The 24,176-nt window shown below is 41.2% G+C and overlaps 2 protein-coding genes across 2 annotated transcripts in view; both read right to left on the bottom strand.

Annotated features, from left to right (window-relative positions):
* Window positions 1-2,106, bottom strand: part of LOC139214519 (solute carrier organic anion transporter family member 5A1-like) — a 29,599-nt gene extending 27,493 nt beyond the window's left edge. The window contains exon 1 of the mRNA XM_070845390.1: window positions 1,133-2,106. Within this exon, the coding sequence (XP_070701491.1) occupies window positions 1,133-2,096 (964 nt within the window). The 5' untranslated portion in view covers window positions 2,097-2,106. The remainder of the gene's footprint in view (window positions 1-1,132) is intronic.
* A 3,746-nt stretch (window positions 2,107-5,852) lies between these two features.
* Window positions 5,853-7,420, bottom strand: LOC139214559 (tripartite motif-containing protein 16-like). Its single transcript, XM_070845439.1, has one exon. It carries the CDS (start codon window positions 7,418-7,420, stop codon window positions 5,984-5,986), a length of 1,437 nt encoding a protein of 478 aa, XP_070701540.1. The 3' UTR covers window positions 5,853-5,983.
* Window positions 7,421-24,176: the final 16,756 nt, after the last annotated feature.

The following is a 24,176-nucleotide window of genomic DNA, read 5'->3' as shown; positions in this document are numbered from 1 at the left end:
TCTCTTTCTCACAACTATTTAAAGGAATAAAAACCTGTGTGTGAAATATCAAACATACATACAACTTTATTTTTCTACGTGGATGTTCGGTATGTTTTCAACTAGAGCTTAAACAATAAGTCTATTAGCCCATTAGTCCACTGACTAAAATCTGCAACTAACAGTCATTTCTCTAAGAAAATCATTCGTCACAAAAAGTACACTCAATGTTTTTGGGAGCAATAGTATCTGTCACTTTTTAGAAGAAGTTGTGATGCACATTTTCCCCTATTTTCCAGATGGTTAAGTGGAGAAAATAATCAGCAGATTAATCAAAATAAACCTCTTCAACTGTCATAATGCTTCATAATGTAGTTAGCAGTTTGTATCTGTCATGCACAACCAACCTAAGCCAAGTTTAGTTGCGAGCAACAGCTTACGCAGCTGTTAGCTCGCCACTTCGGTGACAAACAGAGGGAGTGAATTCAGACATATTTTATCAAAAACATGACGTTTCTTGTTTATGATGCTTCTGATGTGTGTTTAGACACCAAATTATTGGTGACTTATTGTATTTTTGACTCCCAAAACTCAACAGTCAACATCATTAAATGAGCTGATTATCAAAGACACGTTTGATACTTACAACTGAAGACTTGTGTCTTTGACTAATTTCTGTCATAAAAAATCGTCTAGTGTGCATCTGGCTTGATGGTACGGACACACCTGGTTAGTTGGTGTGTTGGACACTTTCCTTCCTAACAGTTTTTTGGGTTCTCGCTGCCCAGATATCAGCAAACCGGGAGTTAAAACCAAAGTCACGTGGGACCGCAAGCGGCTGATTTATTGTAATCCTGAAGCTTGTTAAATATAGCTAACTCTGACTCAGTCCCGCTCTTCTTCTTCTCTGGAGACCTCCTGAATAAATATCTGAATATCTTCAAGTGCTGCATCATGCCAGATGTGAAACCTCAACTGACTGTAACGTGAATACAATAACCCGACAATTGACGCCAATCTCTGCAACAGTGATGTCACTGATTAGTTCATACTTAAACTAGATGATGACTTCTCAGTGACATCAGCTGCTGCAGAAGGCTGGCTGTTTGATGGCGAGTCATGTTTGAGCACATCCTCACATTCAAACTCTTACCTAGATACAGCGAGGCGTTCTCCTTCTTGACGTTGTCGTCCAGGTAGGTCGGTCCCAGCGTGTAGATGGGCGTGGATCCCATGCCCACCAGGATCTGGGCAATGACGAACAGCGCCACGTACAGGTTGTGCTCGTTGCCCTCCTGGTCTCTGGGACAGAAGGCGATGTCGACGCGGTCCCTGCCGCTGGCGTTGCTGTTCATGCACAGGCCCTCGTTGCCAGAGGACGAGTTGACCTCCTGGATCTGGTAAGGCGGGGAGATGAAGTGAGGTAAGGAGAAGAGTGCGGCGCCCACTGCGATGAAAATCCCGCCTACCGCCAGCCAGCGAGGCCTCTGGCCCCGTCCGCCAAAGTAGCTGATGAAGACGACCACTAGGAGGCTCCCTATGTCGAAACAGCTGACGAGGAGGCCTGATTCGGAGCTCCTGAGGCTGTACCTCTTCTCTATGGTGGTGATGACGCTGCTGAGGTAGCCCGACACCATGAGCGACTGGATGAACGTCAGGTAGCACATGCAGAACAGGAAACAGCGAGAGTCCTGTAAGATAACGCTCAGGTACTTCCTACTTGGCAGACGAATCTGAGCCAGCCTGGAAGAGAGAAACCCTGGGGGCTTCCTTCTCGCCATGTTTTTACTCCTACGGATCTCCGTGTTCTCCATGTATGAGCTCGGCCTGTTCAGCGCCGACTTCCCCGGCTTGGGCAGGTAGTTTGTTCTCGTCGGGGACTCTGCCTGAAAGGACTCAGTCCTGGGCGGGAGCTGGATAAACTCTGCGCTCTCTTCCGCCGTTATGGACATCCGCACAGAACTAGCCAGCAAGGTTTCCTCTTGAGGCCCTTCTTCATTCAAAATAGGCAAACTTTTAGATTTGAAGTTTGTACCTGGCTCCTCCACCTCGCTAGAAAAGCCATCCTCCTTCTGAAGGGACTCGGACAACTCCGAATCCTCGTGGTTAGCCATCATTTCCAGTCAAACCCACCTTTCCTTAGGGGTTAGAAAAATAATCTGGCCCAGATCCAACCCTACATTCACAGTTCAGGGGCTGCTGCCCATTACATTTATTATTAAACGGTACATCTACTCCCACACATACAGTCTGGCACACAAAGAGGGTCCAAAAAAGCAACAATGTCAAGCAAAAGGAAAGTGGACTCACAGCTTCTGCTTATCTGCAGCCTCTGCAGGCTTTGTTTATCTTGTCATGCACACTTGCCTTCTGCCACCATCTAATCCGGAGGTGGAGACCGCTCAGGCCTCCTCGGCTGGACCAGCGGAGCTCCAGGGCCAGGGCTGCCTGCAGATGCACAACATTTCCCGTCGATGGCTTCTCTCAGCAGGACGCTGCTGCTGCTGCTGCTGCTGCTGCTGCTCCGCGGCTGCCGGGGATGAAATGAACTTGCAGAGCATGCGCCGCATCCCTGACACCCCTGCCAAAGAAGACCGCACAGTCACAATGTCACTTGTTTCGGCACAGTAGATGCTGGTGCCCCCCTTCTCCTCCTAACTCCTCCTCCCCGAGTCAAGGGCATCACCCCCCCGATGTTATCACCGCACCAGCTGTCCTCCCAGCGGGCGAGAGAGGCTGTCATTTAGCGCATATATTCCTGTGTAAATACCCGGAAATGCGCATGGGAAAAAAATTAAAATCGGGGAAAGACGTGGAGGAAAACGAGTGATGAAGGAGAGGAGCCGGGGGAGCCTCGGTGAGGGGCAGCCCGGATGAAAACGCTGCTCAGAAACACCGCAGTGCTCAGCTGCTCTCAGTCGCTGTTTTCAAAACAACTGCGTCAAGCTGCAGCGCTGCACCAACACAGGAAGAGTGCACTTCAAAATAAAAGTGATTGAACAAAACAAGCCTACCGATATTTCATTTTTTGGCAAAGCATCTTTCCAAGATATTAAGTGGAATCACAAAATATGCGGTAAAAAGTGCCTCAAAGATGGAAAAAAAAATACAATGCTTGTTAATCAACTGGTGTATTTGAGGCGTAAAAACTATTCAAAGATGTCTAAATAGAGGTAGTTTACACACATAATCGTTGTATCATTTTCCCCACAACTGTGTTCAAAGTGGGACCATCAGTAATCCTGCCAACGTCGAATAAATGCAAAAAAATATTCAGAGGAAAAAGAAATCACCGAATTCCATTGATTATCGAGACAATTTTAGATTCAACTCTTTTTATGTTCATGTACCCTTCATATCCAGTCAAACTTTTACAATTTTTTGAATAGACACTGTCTACTAATAAATTCGGCCCCTTTAACACACACTAATGGTTACATTTAATATTCAGTTAACGTGTCAGGACCTGGCTCAAACTAAGCGAGTGCCTTCTTTAACGAACAGCTAACCTAGACACATTAGCTAACGTTAGCTAGGATAATGTTTGATTAAGATAAAAATAATTTAAAAAAAAACAAATAGCCGAATAGAACATGCAGAAATTACCAGACGACAAATGTTAGATTAATCAAGACAGCGTTTTAAGTTCTACCTCGTGTAAAGCGTTGCGGTTTGGTAAAATATCTGTTAATTGTCGTTTTTTTAATTGGAGTTTGGTGTGTAGTGTCAGAGCTTGAGGGCTTTACTTTGAAAACCCCCTTTAGCTAACGTCACAGTTAGCTGCACAGCTAACAGCTAACTCGCAGAGGCAACGTTCAACAATAAATGAAACAACATTTATTATAGTGACACTGTGCTTTACTGACCTGACACCGTGAGGCGACAACACAGCCTTTAAACCTCCATGTAACCTTTCCTCCGGGGGGCGCAGGCGGTTAAAACGGGACAAAAACACGCGTTCATGTTAAAAACCTACAAAACAGCTTCCGTGGGGACAGGAAACACTTCGAAATAAAAGCACACCATGTGTCACTCAAGCAGAAAGGCTGGAGGTGATTCCTTTTGATTTAGGGCAAGTTTACTCGTCTAGTCTAGTCTAGCACCTTTCAGCAACATGGCAAATCAGCGTGTAATTATCAAACAAACACAAGGCAATATAAAAACACACATCACTACGGTTCAAACATAAAATAGAGGATATAAGAACATCTTAAATGGAGAAAAACAGTAATTAGAAGAATGAAAAGTTACCTTGCAGTGAGATATGTGGATAAATAGCTCTACCTTTATTCAAAAAAGAAAATGCAGTGGTACTTTGCAAGCAACTGGTGCACAAACACTTGTCAATGTTTTGTTTAGATCTTAGAAGACAGTAGAAACCAAAAGCAGTATTTTTGAAACATGAAGGCAGAGCAAAGATCTGGGAACTGGGGTGATGTGATCCATTTTTTGCTCTGTGAAGTGACCTTTACATTAGCTGATTCTACTAATGGTATAAGTGTGGACACATTTTGATTGAGTCCTGCTGATTTTGTAAATGTAAATGTGACTGCTGGAATTTAGTCCTGAGATCATAAGAGTTTGGTTTGTGATTTGAGACGAGTACTTTAGTCATTTAGTACCATCAGCATATAATTTAAAGAAAGTAATTTAAGAAATAATAATATGAATAGCAAGCATGCAAATCCTCTAGGATGATATAACATTATAAGTGTTTAAGACGTAATTTCTGTCAGAATGATGTATAGAATTTTGAAAGTGCAATTTATCTAACCTTACACTGATGCTATGGGACAGCTGGGTGTGTAGTGCATGTACTAATTTGACTGTCTAACAAGTCTTATGCGGCTTTGTAGTAGTTGTGCATCTCTAAACTCAAGATAATTCAGATATTGTTAATAATAACAGGCACACCCAAGCTTGCAATCTCCTATTTCAAGACGTGATTTTATTGAGTAAATCCTTCTCATAATATTGTACCTTTTCACAGTGGCTCTAATAAGAGATTTTTACTTTACACAGCATGAAAAGGTATCAAATACAGCATTCAGTCCATCTGAAATCAAACCAAGCAAAACAAGAACTACTGGTTTAATGGCAGTTCAGCACAAATATGAATGTGATATTTGTGCACGTATGTAAAGAGCGACCTCTAGTGTAGAACTTAATATCTGCAAATAGCTGACATGGGCTAAGACATTTGAACTTGAATTTTAACTTGAGTGCTTCAGCACTATACATGCAGACACCCTGCCTCTAAATCTGAGGGAATAAAACAAAGAGATTATACTTGATAATTTAAATGCAAAATGCTGATAAAATATGCGAACAAAAGTTGAAAACAGTTCAAACTCTACATCAGTACATATATACAGTACATGTCAGACCAATAACAATGAAACAACAGCAGCTCACAGCATCAATCTTGTTAAACTCTGACAAACTATTTGACTTTCACACCTTTACTGCAAATATATATATGGAATATTTAAAACAGGATATTTGGTCCAAAAGTGTCAGGGATGATAATAATACCTTCACTGCAGCAAAAGCCATGAGGACTTTCGTACTGTTTCTTCCTGTAGTTGACAATCAAATGATTTAATGCAATTGAAATTAAAACTGAATGTTTTTTTGCAGTGGAAATCTTTATCCTGCAGGAGATATGCGCTTTACATTTCTACTTTGTTCTGCAAAAGCTGAACATTAACTGCAAAGTTAGTTTAAGTGGCGACAGACACCGTGGCGAAGCAAACAGAGGGTAGCAATGTGACGACCACTGTTGCACTTAGAGACAAAACATAAGCTTTAGTAGAAAAATACTGAGAATCACACATTTTTGCTAGCTCAGCAGTGTTTCCAATGGGACCATGAAGATGAAAACCAGCGTGGAGCGGCTGAGTGAATGTGGTCTGGGCTCTGTGGAGGAGAGTCATGGTGTCAGAGAAGGACAGAAGACCTGCACTGTGGTCCAGGTACACTCCCACTCTGGAGGACCGAGGACCTAAGACGGGAGTTGTGACGTTGTTATGTCGGAATTCATGCCGACTTTTGTAAAAAATAATTCCCACGACTTGTCACTGTCTTCTTTCACTGTGTTATTGTCTTTGTATGCTACCACAACTCCTCCCCCACCTTTCTCCACCTCCCAGTCACAACGTCCAGTCAGACTCTCTGTACTCAGGACCTGCCACCAATCACTAAATCTGTCTGGGTGACTAGAATAAGACTGTTCTTCTCTCATTAATGTTGCTCTTCTGTTCCCCTCAGATAATAACAGCTGTGTGTTTACAGTGTTTGGATTCAATGTGATTTGACGTGAATATTTTAAGAACTGATCTCTGGTCTCGGGCTCTGGCTGTGGCAGTAAAATGTTTGTCCACTTGTCCCTCAGAACGTCCTGTAGTTTCTCTCTGAGCTCTGACACAGCTGCTGTCACATGATCAAAGTATCTCAGAGGACGTATGCTGATGCTGGATGAGTGTGTGGCCTCTCTGAGTGGTGACAGTGATTTGTAGCTGTGCAGAAACTGGTTGTGATCCTGTGTGTGTGAGAGCTCCTTCAGCTCAGCGTCCCTCCTCTTCAGCTCAGTGATCTCCTGCTCCAGCTCCTCCTGAAGCTCTTTGACTTGACTCACTTCAGCTTCCTGCTGGGATCTGACCTGCTGCTTCACATCAGACCTTCTTTTCTCCATCAGACGGATCAGCTCAGTGAAGATCTTCTCACTGTCCTCCACTGCTTTATCAGCAGAGCGACTGATGGCCTCCACCTCCTGCTGGAGCTCCTGCAGGTCTTTCTCTCTGTCCTGGATCTTCTGCTGGATGTTCAGTCGACTCAGCTCGAGCTCTGTCTGCCTCTCAGTCCTCTCTGCTGCAGCTGACACTGTGTCGTGGCCTTTATGTTGGTCCACAGAGCAGAGATAACAGATACACTGCTGATCAGTGCGGCAGAACATCTTCATCACCTCATCATGACGAGAGCAGATGTTCTCCTGGAGCTTCTTGGAGGGCTCCACCAGCTTGTGTTTCTGTAAAGGAGCCACATCAAGATGAGGCTGGAGGTGTTTCTCACAGAAAGAGACCAGACAGACCAGACAGGACTTGAGGGCTTTCAGTTTCCTCCCAGTGCAGAAATCACAGGCCACATCTTCAGGTCCAGCATAGCAGTGATCAGCAGGAGCAGCCTGGAGTGGAATCTTCTTCAGCTCCTCCATTAAATCTGCTAACGTGGTGTTTTTCACCAGGACAGGCCTCGGTGTGAACGTCTGCCTGCACTGAGGGCAGCTGTGGACTTTCTTCTCATCCTCATCATCCCTGAAGCCTTTAATACAGCTCATGCAGTAGCTGTGTCCACAGGGAATAGTCACCAGTTCCTTCAGTGGATCCAAACAGATCGAACAGGAGAATTCATGAGGGTCCAGCTGAACTCCTCTCTGCTCCATTTCACGTGTTGTTCCACCTTTTTTCAATAGGGTACTTTAATCCAAAACCCTCCATCCTGTTTACCAACCAATCTGCAGTAAAGGAAGCTTATCAATGCTCCAACACTTGACCACATGTTGGTTACACCCATCTGTAACCTGGCAGACCTTTAAGGGGGAGGGAATATTTAAATATCTGGACAGAGTGGACCATGGTGAGTTTGTATTTATCAATAGTTATCAGGCTTTCAAGCAGCAGTTGGATCAACCAATCAGCGCGCTTGATGCTCAGTATTATTTTTTATTTTATATGCTCATCCACACATTAACTAGTAATGATAATGTAATGGAGCGAAAAGCACAGTATTTCCCTTTAAAATGTGCAGACGAGAAGTGTGTGGTAGCATGAAATTACACTGTAGAATAACACAGAATCGCACTCGAGTTAATGTACTCAGTTACAGAATATACTTTGTGTGCTGCAATTAAAGAGTCATGTGTTTTATTTGTGGAGGCAGAAACAAACAGAATCTGCATGTTTACACCTGACGTCTGCCATCATCTTCTAATTCAACGACGAGCTGATCGCTGCAGGTGTCACTTGTCAATAACGCAGATATTCCCTCATAAGCTGGAAATGTTTTGTTTAAAGCAGAGTGACTTTCAGTTCGCTGCTGTAATTAAGATCCTTTAGATCGACTTCGCTCCACGCACCAGGTGCTCACTGGTAGATATCTTATCTAAATGTCTGCGAGGAGGCGATAGGGAACAAATTAATTTCAGTGGCAGCTGTAGTGCTGAGCATATAAAGAAGTCATGTCGGCTCAAAGCGGCTCAACATTTAGACTGAATCTAGCACCCGAAAGGTTTCATTCTAAGGATTAAAGGTCTTAAAACATTCGTACACTTATACAGTATGTTTTTCCCTCATTGGATTTACCTTCGTGACACAAATAGGTTTATAAATGTCAAATATTCAGCTGCGTCTGCATGATAGTCACCAGAGTGTTTCCGCTGTCAGTCATCCAAACCAAAAATGTCTCTGTGATGCAAAGCTGCTTCTCTTATTCTGCAAAACGGTTACATACATTGTCTATTTCTGTCACCGGGAGCTGTGACAAACAGCTCTTCTGTGTTAAACTGTGTTCCTCTGCTCATACTTCTCATGCATGTGTGTGTAAATCAAGCTGCCATTAAAATATAACATTTTTTAAACAACGATGACAACAACAAAAATAAATAAATAGATAAAAGCTGTGTAATTGCTAAAGGAATAGAACCGCAGGCTTTAATAATGGGAAGAATACAAATCTGAATTACATTTGACCATATTACATTATTATTCCTTATTTTTTTTCATATATTAAATGATTTTTCTTTAAAAGCTGGAGGTTGTGTATATATAATGGGAGGAGGCCCAGAGGAATGTAAAGTTGGTCTCAAGTGTCAGTGAATAAAAACACACACATTTCGGGTGATCTATTTTAAAAGGAGCTTGTGCATATCGAAGACGTCCAAGTGAAAGTGCACGTCTGAGTCGACGCCTTACGTTTTCCCATCAGATGTGCAGAACAGGAGGTAAAAAACACACCTGACTGATCATATTCAGATCATGTATTTGGATTAGTTTGGATCTCAGCTTGCACACGTCATTTCAAACTGAGGTCCATGAACTTCAGACAGTTTCCTCTTGCTGCCACTTGGAGCCGCCAGTGTTCCACATCTGCAATAACGCTCCACATAAAAGGCTGTTAAGGTTTACACAATACAATACAATACAATACAATACAAAAGTCATGACAAAAATGGCAAAAAATAAAACATAACAGAATACAGCATTGAATTATTCAACTATTTCCCTTGTTGTCTTCTATTTAATAAAATAAAATGTAGTAAATGAGTTAGTTTATATTCAGTCAAATCTGAACACACACACACACAATACACACACACTTTTAGATGCAGTGGGACTCAGACTAGATTATCAGTGGATATCAAATAAATGTCCATAATTAAAGAAAAATAGATGTCCCTTGTGATATATACACTGTTGCTCATAAAGTTGGAATAATTGTTCAATACCCCCAATTTTGTTAAAGCCTGAATCCACAGTTTGCAAAGGTTCATTGTGGTTTAAGTTTCACTGTGATATGTTTGAAAGAGTTTGATCAATAAAGTTGGGAAGATATACACTTTATTTATCAAGAATATATCACATTGTCATTTCATGAGAAGAGGTAAAAAACATTTTATTCCAACTTTATGGGCAACAGTGTATATCATCACAGGTTCAAGTATGTAATATATACAGGAATAATATAATAGGTAAGTAATATGAAAAAACTGTGGTTTGGTATGATAGTGCATGTAGACAGTAAACATTACTGAAAGAGCAAATGAAAACAGATAATTAATAGACATGATGAATGCCTGTCAGTGAATATATAATGATGACAATAATAATGATAATGATAATAACAATAAGAAGAAGAATGAAGTTTTCAATAAAAGAAGACATGATAAAGTTTTAAAATAAAAAACATTGATTAAACAAATGGTTCCCAACCTTTTTGTCTGACATAAATGGTGTTTTGTCATGTTTCAGATGTCTGATAGCTGTTAGCGGTTAGATCTAAGAGACATTTTCACAGCTAAACTTCTCAGACAGTTTTATTCAAATCAATTAACCCAACATTTCACAAAAGCACAGACTAGATAGAAGAATTTAATACAGAATACAGATTCTCTCTTACTGTCCTCATAAATCATCTCCAGACCTGGTCTATATAACTCTTAGTAAAAGACTGTCTATACATCAATGCATCAGTATGGACACTCTGTATTAATGTAACACATGATGATGTATCAGCCACAGGGGCCATTTTTTAAGCAGAAGCAGTACTTTAGTTCATTTCATTCATTCTTCTGTACTTCTACCTAAGTGCAAATGTACATGTATGAGTTATACTAACAAAGGAGCATCTTTACATTGTTTCATTGGTACTTTTACTTAAATAAAAATATTTCAGTACTTTGTTAAAAAATGTCAGAATCAGCGATTCATTGTTACATGAATAAAATGTCAGCTAGCAACAGCGGTTCAGTAGAATATTTGCTGCTGTTTGCACCTCAGGCATATTAATAAACCACAGGAGATACACCACCACATGTAAACAGCTACCTGACTAAAAATAAACGTCATTAAGACTGACAATAATAAACCTGATTAACATATAATCACAGTTATATGATACTGGAGTGCAGTGCAGAGACACAGAGACTTTCCAGTACGGTACAGTCAGTCATTTGGGAGATGTGATATGATCTTCCAGTCTGTCAGGAAGGAAACCACCAGTAAATATTTAATCAGTAATTTGGTTCGCCTTTCAAATACTGATGGAATCTAATCAACTTAATCACGGTGTGATCGTTATTTCACAGCGTAATGAAGCTCCCCGCCACTTCACTCAGGCGTGACCAGGGTGGCTGACTTCACGGCGCCGCTCTCAAAAACAATAAAGCCAACGCACCCTCTCACCCACACACACACACACACACACACAAAGAGACAATGTGGATGAGGGTAGACTGGAAGGGGAAAAAAGAAGCAGCAAGGAAAGGAAGGAAAGTGTGCCATAGAAGAAGCACTTTACAGAGAGCCACGTGCAGTGCATCCGGTGCATGGAAACACTGAGAGTTCAAAGGACAGAAAAAAGAAAGAGAGAAAGGACGAGAGGGGACAAAAGAAGGAACGACACCAAGAAGGAAGGAATATCATGTGGAAAGAAAGAAGGAACAATGCTTGGAAAGAAACTATGAACTGTATCTATAACTGTAAAGATATTTTCAAAATAAAGTAAGAAAACCGAAGCAGAAACAGGACTCAATGTTATTATCTGTTTCTGTTGTTCTCTTCTTTTTGGTGTTGTGATTATTATTCTGAGGACTTTTTCAGGTCATGTTTTGTGGTCTTGCACAGTCATTGTTTCCTGTTTTATTTTGTAGTAGTCTTGTCTTGTTCTGCCTTACTTCCTGCCCTTGTGTGCAAATAACCGGACGGCCACTATTTGGCTATTTACACCCGATCCCATCACATAGCAGAAAGAACCATCAAGTACAAACCAGATTAATATTGATGTGGTGATGAATGGCTTAGATACAAAAGTTGCACCCAAGGGAGTGGACTTCAAATCCTGAGTGAGACAAACAGTACATTTTAACTTACATATTTTATGCACCAAAACTACTTAGTTAGGTTTAGAGAAACAGGTTGGGTTCATATAATAAGTCAAGTAAAGGCAGTGTACATTAAACACAAAATATCTTCTTTCCACCTGTAAATAGTGTTACACCTGGGTGCAAATAGCACCTGTCTTATTTAAAAGATGCCATGTTCACCTAAAAATGTACAAATAAGCTGAAAACATGCTAAAAAGGAAAACACACACACATGCACAAACACAAAACCAGGTAAAGAAAGTGTGGCCTGAAAACAGAAAAGAGTCAAGAAAGCATAAATATGCTAATTCTGTAATTTGACACAAACGTCCAGATGACACAGTAGTACGGCTTAATTTGTCCTGTGCATGCAGCCAAACCTGAGTGAGGAGGCTGAGAGAGCCGCAGGCCGCAGCAGCGGCAGCTCTGTACAGACGGACGGCGGCATGGATGTAATGTACAGAATAATGTTCGGCCTCAGGAGCACACAAGGAGGCTGCAGTGTTCTATTTGCTGGGATGTCGAGCTCATTTGGACGAGCACTTCATTCTCCCTGCCCTGTGGGGTCTTAGCCACGGGCTGAGATACAGTACAATCTATCTGTTTTTCATCAGACGCAGTAATAGCCTCCTCCGTTGTGCCTCCATGATGCTAAAGTCTCACGTCCACTTTATCTCACCTTAACAGTTTGAATGTGTGGAAACAGCAGGAGGAGATGATGAACATCCTATTATTTTTTCCACAGCATTTCGTTTCGATCACATGAATGATCTCATCACTAAGCCGCGCGTCTCTCTGGAGGATCTGTGTGATCTCCGTAATGATATTTCTAGCTCACTTTCATCCACTTGGCATCAAATTTAGTTGCACATGCTACTTTTTTCAGGGTTTTGCATCCCTTCGTTATGTCACAGCGTTCCCAAGAGGCTTGAAACTGAAGAAAAGTTAGTCACTCTGAGACAAATAAGAATTATACTTTAAAAAGTTTTGGAAAAAAGAGTGGATGCTCTCAGGATATTAAAATGTAGGAACCACATCCGTTAGTTCCCCTCTGGCCTCATCTAGCCTTCAGGGTAAAGCTTTTCAGAGTGCTACGGAGGAAGGCAGCTAATTAGAGCAGAGAAACTTCTGATGAAGCCATGACATATCAATAAAAAAGCCGATTCCCCATCCGAAATGTTGCTGACGTGGTTTTTGTCCTGACAACAAGCCTTGCAGCCTTCTGAATCTTACCTAAAGGCATTGACATTTTGGGAATTACATTTATTTGCCTTTTTGCCAGCGGTTAGATGAGAAGATTCTCATGTTTGCACGCTAAAGCTGAAGCCTGCATGTAGTTATCTTAGCTTAGCATAAAGAGTGGAATCAGCTGCATGAATATGCATTAGTGAAATTAAAATTAAATTCACCTCCTGTTCCGGCTGAACACATAACAATCGATTCACCCGCTTCAGATATTATCAGCTCATTAAACGGCCTGTTATCAGTCGTCATCACCACTATCAGAATACTTCAGACGGGGCCGAATGCACCAACCGGTGGCGACGTCTGCTGTAACAGGTTTCTGGACCTTTGCTGTCATGGTAACCATGATATATATGTGTTTTAAAGAGATGTAATTTACCTCAGTTAAAATAAGGCAATGTCAGCAAGAAAGAATCCAGATTTACCATTTATTCACTCATTGCTTTGGCCTTGTACTGAACTGTATTTATCCTCAGCAAGTCTTCAAAAACTATCATATGTGTGTGTAATGTGTTGTTGCTGTTTGTATTTTATGGAGAACTGTAAGGTGCTGTTTCCCAAAGGGGTTGTTTCACATGCGTTGAGTCCTTTGCAGACACTTTTCCACCACAATCCAAAGTCTCCTGAGTGAAAGTCCTGTGTAGCAGCATCTTCATCCTCTGAGGATGCACCCAGTGTTTCTTCCTGTCTTTATATACATTTGCTCCATACATAGATCTTTACATATCTTTATTTTATCTATATCCATATTTTCTTTCTACATATACATCTTTCGGTAACAGAGATGCCAGCCGAAGAATTTCACAAGTGTACCGACACAACAATGTCTTGAATCTTGAATGTTGAACAGATTAGAATAATCTTCCAAACGAAACTCCCATCAGTGAGGAAGACTTGCAGCTGCCTTCAGTTAATTCCTCCTTTCCCTCTGCTGCGCTCAGATTGATTTACAGCACGTGATGATTGAAGGCATGTTTAAGAAACTGCAGATAATTGTACAAGGACGCAGCAGGAGAGTTTTGGGAGTCACTGAGGTGAACTACTACAAGATATGTGAACCCCAGAGGTTCGACATGATCCACACAGTGCACCACCCTCAGCACGCACCTGCAGATAAACAGAGGAGTACAGCATCTCGCTAATCCCCTGAAGAGGGAGTTAGTCACCAGAAACCTGCAAACCAAGAGGATCAAAACACAGCAAAGGCCAAAGGGGAGGGGTGAAGTGATGAAATGTGACAGTAAAATTATGTCGGGGAGCAAAACAGAGGGGACTATTTTAATCTTACCTTGGACGCATCGCAGTCAGATCATCAGTTTGAGGAAGGTGACTGGCAGGGATTAAACAGCTGTTAATTGGAGGTAAAGGTGAAGTGGGGAAGATTATGCAAATTTGGCATTATGATGCAAAATAGTGAAGTCAATAGCTCAAATTAGAGCAGGCTGTGTGGTATCAGGTATTTAAAAATGCTTTATCTTGTTTCTTTGAATTATTCTGTGGTTCATTATTGATGTTCTCACCCCTTAAAATCCGTTTTTCCCCCTTGTTCCTGTTAAGTAGCTTTGAGATTGTTAAAACCATCTTATTCCACACCGCTGACAATATCACATTCACTATACAGCTCTTCATTGATTCTACATGACGAACCAAATATTAAAAGACTCATTCCATCAAATATTCTTTTTGTGTAATTTCATCCTCATTTTCTCAAAAATCTGACATTTTCTGGCTTTCTTTGGAAACTTTGACTAGAATTCAAAATCAAACAGCCAGTGAGAGAGTCGGATAAAGAGGCCGATTTAGTCAAAAAGAAAGAAACTGTATTGAAGCCTCCACAAGCACCTTGTAATAATTATATTGTCAGAGCTTGTGTTTTCCTCAACTGACTTCAGTCTACATTATCTGAGTTACTCTAATCACGTCACCAGCAAGCATTACGGGTTCACCTGTCATTTGGTTTGGCCCACTTTGCACCTGTTGGGGGTTAAAATATGCTCATGCCAATCAGATGTTGAGTAGCTACTTTGCCGTTTTACTTTTTATGCCATTGTCATAATGAGTTATGTGTTGTATGTCTCTATGAATATAGTTTTGGGGCATTTGAGGGAGCTGACAGTAGACAAACGAAATGAAGGAAGAGAGAGACGGGGATGACATGCAACAAAGGCTCCCACCCGGACTAAACAAAACAAGCTCCCCCCATTGTCCTGCACCCAAACTATCATTCAACAGTTGATTGTTTTCCATTCCAGAAAAGAAACAGCCCCCTTGCTCCTCCTCATGAAAACTAATGACAATGCTTTGCATTTGGCATTGGCAGGTCTTTGCTGCTTTGCTGATGCAATACATGCCCTCACTTTGTCGTCTGGGCTGTGATTCAATTTTAATGCGGCAGAAAAAAAATTCATGTCGTAATGAAAAACAATCCTTTCAGACTAAAAGCTAAATAATTGTCTTTGTAACATGTTTTTCATTTTAAGTTTGACATAGTAAATGCATACATACAGTGGAAATATATAGTGCATAACTTTGTATTTCTTTTTATTTCTTCCTTTTATTTAGCCAGTTCTAGTTTTTAAATCTTCCACAATGTTCATTTGCATCCTGCAGAGCAAGCAGGAGAGATAAAGAAGATAAAAGTGCTGCATGAGGACAGAAGCTCAGTTTATCTCCTGCTGCTGCAGAAACAACACAGCTGGAGCATCTATCTAACCTAAATTTCAGTGCTCTAGTGTTTAAAACACATGTAGCCTATAAGTGTGCAAAGGTTCCACATTATAACTCATAACTCCTACATGTACAGCTTGGACATATGGTGTACATTTATGTGTGGTTGGTGCAGAATTTGTTCACTTGCTCATTTGCCCACATAAGAATTCAGCATAAGAAACAAAGACATTGAAGTCACCAAGAGCGGCCCCTCCAAATAAAAACTGGTTGTGGGAATGAGTGAAAGAGCCTCAGTGCAATGTAATAATTCAGATTAATTATTGAGAGTGACAGTTAATTATTTCAACGTGTTCTCATCCCAGGGCATCAAATGGCGCTGCTTTGCCACCGTGCTTTGGCGTCTGATACCGACACACAAGGTACCCCTCTACGGCAACATCAGACATCCCTTCAATCCAAATGGCTCTCATTTCTAGGTCGTCAAACCCTGGAGCGTCAGTATGAGAAGCACCAGGCTTTGATGTCTAGATGGTTAGACTGTCTGGAACTGCAGGAGCGAGGATCTCGAGAGTCTGCAGGTCATTGACGTTGCGTACCGAACCTCTGTTGTCATGGCAACAATGATAGACATGCAGTTATAGTTCTGAAACAGTTGCAGTCTGGTTAGGTTTAGGCACTAAAACTACTTGGTTGGGATCAGGAAAAGATGATGGTTTGGATTAAACCAAGTGTGTTTTTCTTTTGGATCCAGATGGGACACAAACCCCCGTCTTCTGGGCCAAAGTCCAGTGTTCGACCCACCCAACCAACCAACCAACCCCCTCCCACCTCCTTGCATAGACTTAACCATAACCTTTAGTCTTTTAAACTACATGGCCTTTTAACATTGCCAAATGGTGCCTTAGAGGTGACAAAGCGCCAGTTTAAACATTAAAAGGACTTCACATGTTTTAGGAAATGCACTGTAAATTTTGTTTTGACTGAAGAGAAGTGGAAAGTATTTGAATCTTGAATCTTACTTTCATAAGGGTACAATTATAGTGTCTGTGTTTTATTGAAATCCATCCAATATGTCTCAAAAATATATCTCATAATTTTGAGACATTTCACAGAAGTTTTATGCTCTAATAATGGTCCCGCTGACTAAAAACTCAGAAATAAAGTGATGGATTAGTTTTTGGTTTGCATTTTTGATGCATCCAGCACTTTAGCAAAGATCTATGCGGGTGGTCATCCTGTGTTATTGGCCATTTGGTGGCCTCATGGTGGCACTACAGGAAAAGTCAGGGATCTCCAAACTCAGTCAGCTTCGTCCTCTGAGGACCATGAACATCTGTCCCAAATTTTATGGCAATCCATCGTATAGTTGCTGAGATATTTTAAGGATTCAAGGATTCAAGGATCTTTATTGTTGTACCAGCACACATTTTCACATGAGATGGCACGGAATTGAGTACTGGTTATGATTATAAGCCAAAGAGAAGAGATAAACTATAAACATGATAAAACACTATAAAACAGTGATATATAAGCATGTGTGCAAAATGCAGTTGACCAGGTTATAAAGTGAAATGTGCAGCGAGGTCTGTAGAAGTTTGTGTAATATTTCTGTCTGGACCAAAGTGTCGGGGCTGACATTGTAGTCCATTGAGCCTTGCTGCCACAACGGCTGAAAACTCGGAGACTTTTGTATCAGTGATGCTGAATCACAGCCTGAAGCGAAGCTCTTCCTCCCCCCATGATGTCACAGGCTGAACAGCCGTCTGCCTCCTAAAGCCGGCAGGAGGGAGGAGAAGTCAGTCACTGTACTGGGCTTCTCGCTGCAGAGCTGCACTCTGAATCTTCCCTGAGCGTTTTGCCTCAGACAGGACGAGGAGAAGAAGAAGCAGCAGAGGACAAACTACTGGAGAAATTACAGGAGCAGGAAATCTCCTGAATGGCACCAGTGAATGGGACGTGCAGCAGGAACATGGAGAGGTCAGACCGTGAAATCAAAGGAAAGTCCAAGAGGAGGAGGCGAAGGAGGTGTAAAGGTTAGTGCAGCCGGCGTGTTTGGTGAAGTTTATGTGGGGAAGGACATAATACTAATATTCATATCACTGTGTGGTGGGTTTACAGTGATTTTATTATTTTAGATTTTTTAAAACATCCTTAAAATGATCCTTTACGGGTTCCTTGTCTCTGTTTTGTCTGTTGTGTGTCTGAAGAGTTTATTTTTGTACTTTACGGCATGTTTTTTAATTCCGGGATAATATATTCTTATGTAGCCTTATGGTTTGCTGTAATATCGGGGTTTCTGCATCAGATTACATTGCATTCATGTAGCTGATGCTTTTTTCAAAGAAACTAACAGTAAGTGCATTGACTGACTCCCTGAATGCTGAAGAATTCACCACTTAAATGTTTTAGTAAGATGTTGTTTAACTGGCATTTGTTCTTTAGTTGTGGGGAGTAAAAGGTGTATATTTTGCTCTGGTCACTGAGGCTGCGCTCAGTCAATGCAGCAGGTCTGTTACTGAATCTAAACTTCACTAAATGATTCCTCTCTGTGGCTCTCATGTCTCCCAGTGCACATATGCAATCAAACAAAGTCAGGTTTATGTATATAGCCCCAACTTAAAGATGCATGGCGTCGAACATGGATCAGGGGTTAGATAGAAGTTACCAAGCCATGTTAAACATGTTATTTTATTTTGTTTATTCGCCATGAGAACACCCAAATTAAAAATATCAACCTCATGGTGGCCCTAAAAAAAATCCCCAAAGTATCACCAAAGTTGATATTATTCATCCTCTGTGCATAATGATATCCAATAGTTGCCAAGTTATTGAAGTATGGATCAGCATCGCTAGAAGAGGAACAAAACTAAGCAAGTAAACAGAAGCAGCACAAGAACAAGAATTTACAACCAAGAACTACAAAAAGCAGAACAACAACATAATTACAATAATCAAGTGAGATTACGAAGACACTAAGTTATCCAGGAAGTTGATATACAATAAATGATAAAATCTCAAATTTGGTCTGCAGAAGTCACAACAGAGCCCATGTACATTTGAATTTGCTGATATTTGACATCCACTGTGTTCAAAGAGACCAACACAAGTTGATCTGAGGCTCAATCCGAGGAACAAAAGTCTTGTAAATCTTAAAAATGCAGTGCGTTTACCCTCCTATTTACTCTGTATCATACACAAGTATGTGCAGAAAGGGAATGGTGCGAGCTCTAATCATAATTACAGTCGTCTGGGCAACAGGTCAGCCTTTTAGGATTAAACTGCCATTGTTCTCCACATGCTAATCCTCAGTAAATGCTGCAGATTACTCCATGATGGCTTTTGTATTAAGTTCAATGGTTATTCAAAGTGCACTAAGCCTATTCCACTTTCATTAATGACCCATTGGCCTTTTTTGTACATCAGTGCTGGAGTGAAAGCGTGACCTCTTTGAAAAAAAAAAAAAAAAATGCTTCCAGAAAATCATTACTCAATGTAGCTCCTCAAATCCCACGATTTTAGGGCCAGACTGCTCTTAGCTAATGCTTCCACTGTATTCAACAGTGTGCTGTACTTTAATGCCAGCTGTCATTTTGGAAACAGAAGGTGGCATCTTTTTTCTCAAATGGCTGACGTCCCTGTTTACAGTAGAGTTCTCTGAATGCACAGCAGGAGGGAAGCTGATGCCGTGTGACTGTCGTACTCCCTCTTCATCCCACAGCAATGTCTGTTTGTCTCTGTTGCTCTGAGGTTTACGTCTACATTAACTTTAAAAACACAATTTACTTCCACATTAGTAATTCTAGGTTGTTTTAGTGGAGAACTTTGTCCACAATGAAACACCTGAACGAGCAAACCTCTTCCTCTTTGTCCCTTTTTCAGTTGGCAAACAAACAAACTGTATTCAGGTAAATTGATATTGACAGAGGAGAAAGTTAAAGGCACTTTACTGGCACACAGTCTCTCACTCAGCGGTGCCATGCAATTGTTTTAACGGCAAATTATTCAGAAACCCCAATAGTCTGACAAGTGTCAGATATTCTCACATTGGAAGTTTGTCTGCAAAAAAATCCCTTGAAATGTAGTTTGGTGTGAGGCCAGAGAGATAGCAAAAGGTTCAGCACAGACAGGACCGCCAGTCACTAAACCAACAACTACAGAGGGGGAGTGCATTTTCAGAGCAATGATTTTCCAGATGTCAGACATTTTTAGGACTATTGGGATTTTGGAATAATGAGCCGGTGGTGCAGTGGCCTAAACACCTTGAAACACCAAGCCTGCATTTTAAAATGGAAAAGCTCTCTAAAAACATTGTTTTAGCCTTGAAAGAGGGCTGAAAGAAGAAGAAAAAGATGCCTTTACGAATAATGACGTACCAAAACTGTCAGTGTCACCAACTTTACCTCCCTGAAGGCAAACATTCAATCAAGATAAAATGAACAGAGGAATCATAGTTATTTAAACAAAACAAACAAACAAACAAACAAAAAAAAACAAAAAAAAAAAAAAAACAAAAAAATCACATTTTTCCCTGAAGGAAGCTCATCAACAACTTTCTTAAAGGAATAATTTCCCACATTTTAGAGAAATATGCTCATGTGATAAAATTAATTGTCACGGTTAGTCCGAGAACCCAAAAGGTGGACACAGGACAGACCCAAATACAAGATTTACACAGGTTTATTTACAATACAAACAGAACCGAGACAATACCAACAATGAACAATAGCAGAGCACAGGAACAAAAAGCGGACAGCTAACAAAACAATACACAAAAACTTAGCTGCCGAGTCTCAGGGGCTGATCTGGGCAATCAGAGCCCAGCAAAGGTTCTGAAGCTGGAGGCGGGTGTCAGGAACCAGGACAGGCAGGGCAGGGCAGAGCAGAGCAGAGCAGAGCAGAGCAGGGGTTGAAGCCAGGGCTGGAGCAGGTCTGAGAGTGCGTAGCTGAGTCGACATACTGGCGAAGACTGAATGCCTGAACCAGACTTAAGTAGCAGGAGGTGGATGGTTAATTGCAGGACCCACACAGCTGTCTCCACTCCTGCAATCACACGCAGAGAGAGACAGAGACAGACAAAAAAAAGGGCCGCCCCTGGGCACAGGCAGGGGCAGGAGCAGTGGTCCTGACATTAATACCTCTCTCTGGAGTCAGGAAGCAATAAGCGCAGAAGAGTAATTACTGTTTATCGAGGAGAAGTTCCACCTCCACCTTAAATCCACAAGTCGTCATTTTTACATTTATGTTTGTGAACAGATTCAACAAACCAGATACATGTTAGTCAGTAGTTACGCTAAGCGAGGCTAACCGCGTCCTGACTCCAGCTCTGTACATGATGCCCAGTCATGAGTTTGCTACAGAAGCTCTCAGGACGTGAAAAAGTATTTCTCAAGTAAAGTAAAAGGCTGTTGGTTGCAGAGCAGAAAGTGAAGTGCGCGGATGAATAAAACTGGTCAGCATTGATTTGATCAAGATGTGTAACAATCAGGGCTTATTTTTGCTTTATTTCATCCATTAGTGACTGTTAGCCCAGCGTGCTAATGCAACACATCGACTCCACTCTGTCCCTTTGCCTCTGCTTTAAGATATGACACATTTAAGTGCTTTTTATTTTGAATCAGGCCCTAATTTTACATTAAAGTCATGGAAATCCTGCAGCTTACTAGGAAAACAAAGACTTTAGCTTTGTTTTTGCAGACAACTAAAGTCAAACTAAACTGTTAGGGATTACTGGACAAAGTCTAATGAGTACTTTATGAAATGACTTTGCTAATAAGGATTTTTTTTTTCTGTGTACAGATGACAGGCAGAAGTTGTTGTTTTTTTTCAGTCAAAACAAATTGCCATTTGGCTGTAAAATCCCCTTCTGCTGGCTTTTCAGTCTAATTTAACAAACTGTCATTTGTTGGCTGGTAAATCTAGTTGGAGAAAAAACATTTGATTGTCCCGCTTTCAGTGAGGATTATGATTCTCCACCATGGAACAAACAGCTGCTGTCTGTGACGGGCCTGTCAGTGGTTTTCTGACAGCACGTCATGCGTTTGGACATATTTGTATATTGGATGCATTTTGGATAAGTGAGCTCCATCGTGCAGTCAAACTTAGTGGGGCATGTCAGTGTGCAATTTCACTGATGGATTCTGCAATCTCCTCACTTCTCTGGGGCTCTGGCCTCATGGAAACATTAGCAATATGGTTTGTGTGCCCATTTAACTTAATTGCAAGGATGCTCAGTGTGTAAAGTGTGGTACTAACTCTGCGAGGGTTAGGGGTCCCATTTCCTCTGCAGCTCAGTGTGAAGGGAACTGCTGCCAACGCTGCCAAGGTGTGAGTTTTGAATCCCAAAGGAGCTGACAAGGCAAAAAAGCTACATTACTGTAAGGTTTCTGTTTGCTCTGAATCATCTATAAATGCTTTCTCCTCCTTTTATTGTTCCTCCTGTTCAGCTACATAATGATCGAAACAGGAAGCAGAATTACCCAAAAGTATTAAAACCGAACGAGACATTAAATCCACACTTCGCTGCATTGACTGACAAAGTTTTACCAAATCCAGAGTTTTAATTAGTTGTTGGGCTTCACTTGAATCCGGTGTGAGTGGTGTTGATCACCGTTTTTCAGGAGATTCAAGCGCCCATTTCTTGGGACCTTTCACATTTTCGAAGCTGCAGCGTTAGTCAGAGCTGTAGTGATGCACGTATGTAGATGTATCTACCGTTGGGCTCAGGGATTCACCACATAAATAACACAGATATGTACATGTGAGCGCTCTTCGTGCACAGCAAGGTCATGTTACAGTCTTTTATGTGATCTATGATATTTTGTTCCCCGACTTTGGCCTTTAAGATACCGTATAAAACGCCTCAAGGAGATGTTTGCGTGCATGCATGTTGGCGGGGGTATGAAATGAATCAATATACTTAACACACAAGTAGCTAACTAACTAGGCACAGAAAACTAAAAAATTATGTGTTTTGGGTGTAAAAATTTAATCTGTGAAGGAGCTCGTAACTAAAGCTCTCAGATGAATGCAGTGGTTTGAAAAAATGCCTCGGAAATGTAGTTGAGAAGAAATAAGAATACACAATAAAGCAGACAGATAAAATGATTATTTGTTAGATATTAAGGGTCTTTATATGTATTTCCATCCAGTCAGTGTGAGATGTTTTTAGGAAAATTGCAGTAAAGTCGATTTAATGGTCCCCTCATTACATTTGTCTCGTCCTGAGCTATCACAGTCAGGGATTCAAATATTAAACACACACACACACACACACATAAAGATGCAAAGGGTCGGTTTCTTCCATCGCTGTGTTGTGCTGTGGAACTCAGTGGCAAGAATATATTTACTCAACTTGTCCTTATCGGAGTTTAAACAATGATTTTGACAAGGAAAACACTACTATTTGGAAAGGCCAGCGAGAACTTTATTTACCAGAAAGGCTTCACTGAAAGTCAGAAAGTAAGAGCAGCCAAAGTACATCATTAAAGGTAATTAAACCTGAATTTAATGGATGTAGTGTTATATAATCAGTGCACAGTATTTTTAATCACATTTAATCACATGACCGACTCACAAAAACACTTTGAGTTGTCCAACTGTTTTTTTAGTGAGTCTGTAGAATAATTAGATGGATTATCATTAAAGGATAAAGATTGATGTAACAGAACCACAGTTAACCCCTAATTTATTCCACTTTCTTGTTAAAAAGAAAAAGAAACAGGCGCTTTCATCGCCCTCAATGCAATTCAACCACTCACAGTGTGTTTGATTGTTGTTGTGCTAGTTGTGCCTTATGCAGCCTTAAACTCTCTACGGTCACCTACCGCTGAATTCACCATATATCTATTCTCATTTACATATTTAGGGCCCGAGCACCAAGCGGTGCGAGGACCCTATTGAAACTGCGTGGGGGAAAAATGTGCAAGGGAGGAAACGGGCCAGTACCCAAGAACCAAGAGGTGTACGGACCTCATAGGCCTCTATGTTGAAATGTCTATGTTGAATGTTGAAAATTTTTCACATTCATTTCTATGAGGAAATAAATAAATCGGACATTTTTAAAGTTTCGGGTATGAAAAGTCATAGCAGAGCCACTTCCAGAGCTCTCAGAAACTCCTAAAGGACTCCTGCAACTATTGACACATACACAAGATATCTTGAGATATCTTGTCTTGAGATATTTCTATGTGATGAACAATACTGGAAAAACTATTTTTCAAACAAAAACAAGTTTGTAAGTAACCAGAATGTTGGCTGAGGGTGTCACTGATGACCTCAGAGGCTTCCAGAATGTTGAATCGATATAAATAGAGACGGAACCCAAACTGAGCCGAGGGAGATAGACAGAGAGAGATACATGTTCACCACACATCCGAGACACACCACCGTTCGAAGAACACTTCAACAACCATTGAAAACCCGTTACAACTGCGATCGGTTCCATTAAGAAGATCAATGAAAGCCAACAGCAGTCCAGTCGAGGCAATGCTGCCTGCGGGTCTCACCTGGGGAGAGATCATGGAGTTGGAGGATGAAAAACAGGAGTTACTAGCTACACTACCTGTTGATGGCAGCAGCGCTGTCGAAAATATGGATTGGGAGTCCAATGAGGTCTCTCCTGCTCCGATGGATGCAAGAGAGCCTC

The sequence above is a fragment of the Pempheris klunzingeri genome, chromosome 15 (assembly GCF_042242105.1).
Source record: "Pempheris klunzingeri isolate RE-2024b chromosome 15, fPemKlu1.hap1, whole genome shotgun sequence".
Taxonomy (NCBI): domain Eukaryota; kingdom Metazoa; phylum Chordata; class Actinopteri; order Acropomatiformes; family Pempheridae; genus Pempheris; species Pempheris klunzingeri.
The sequence above is the reverse complement of the archived record's forward strand: the minus strand, read 5'-3'. Positions and strand labels throughout refer to the sequence as shown.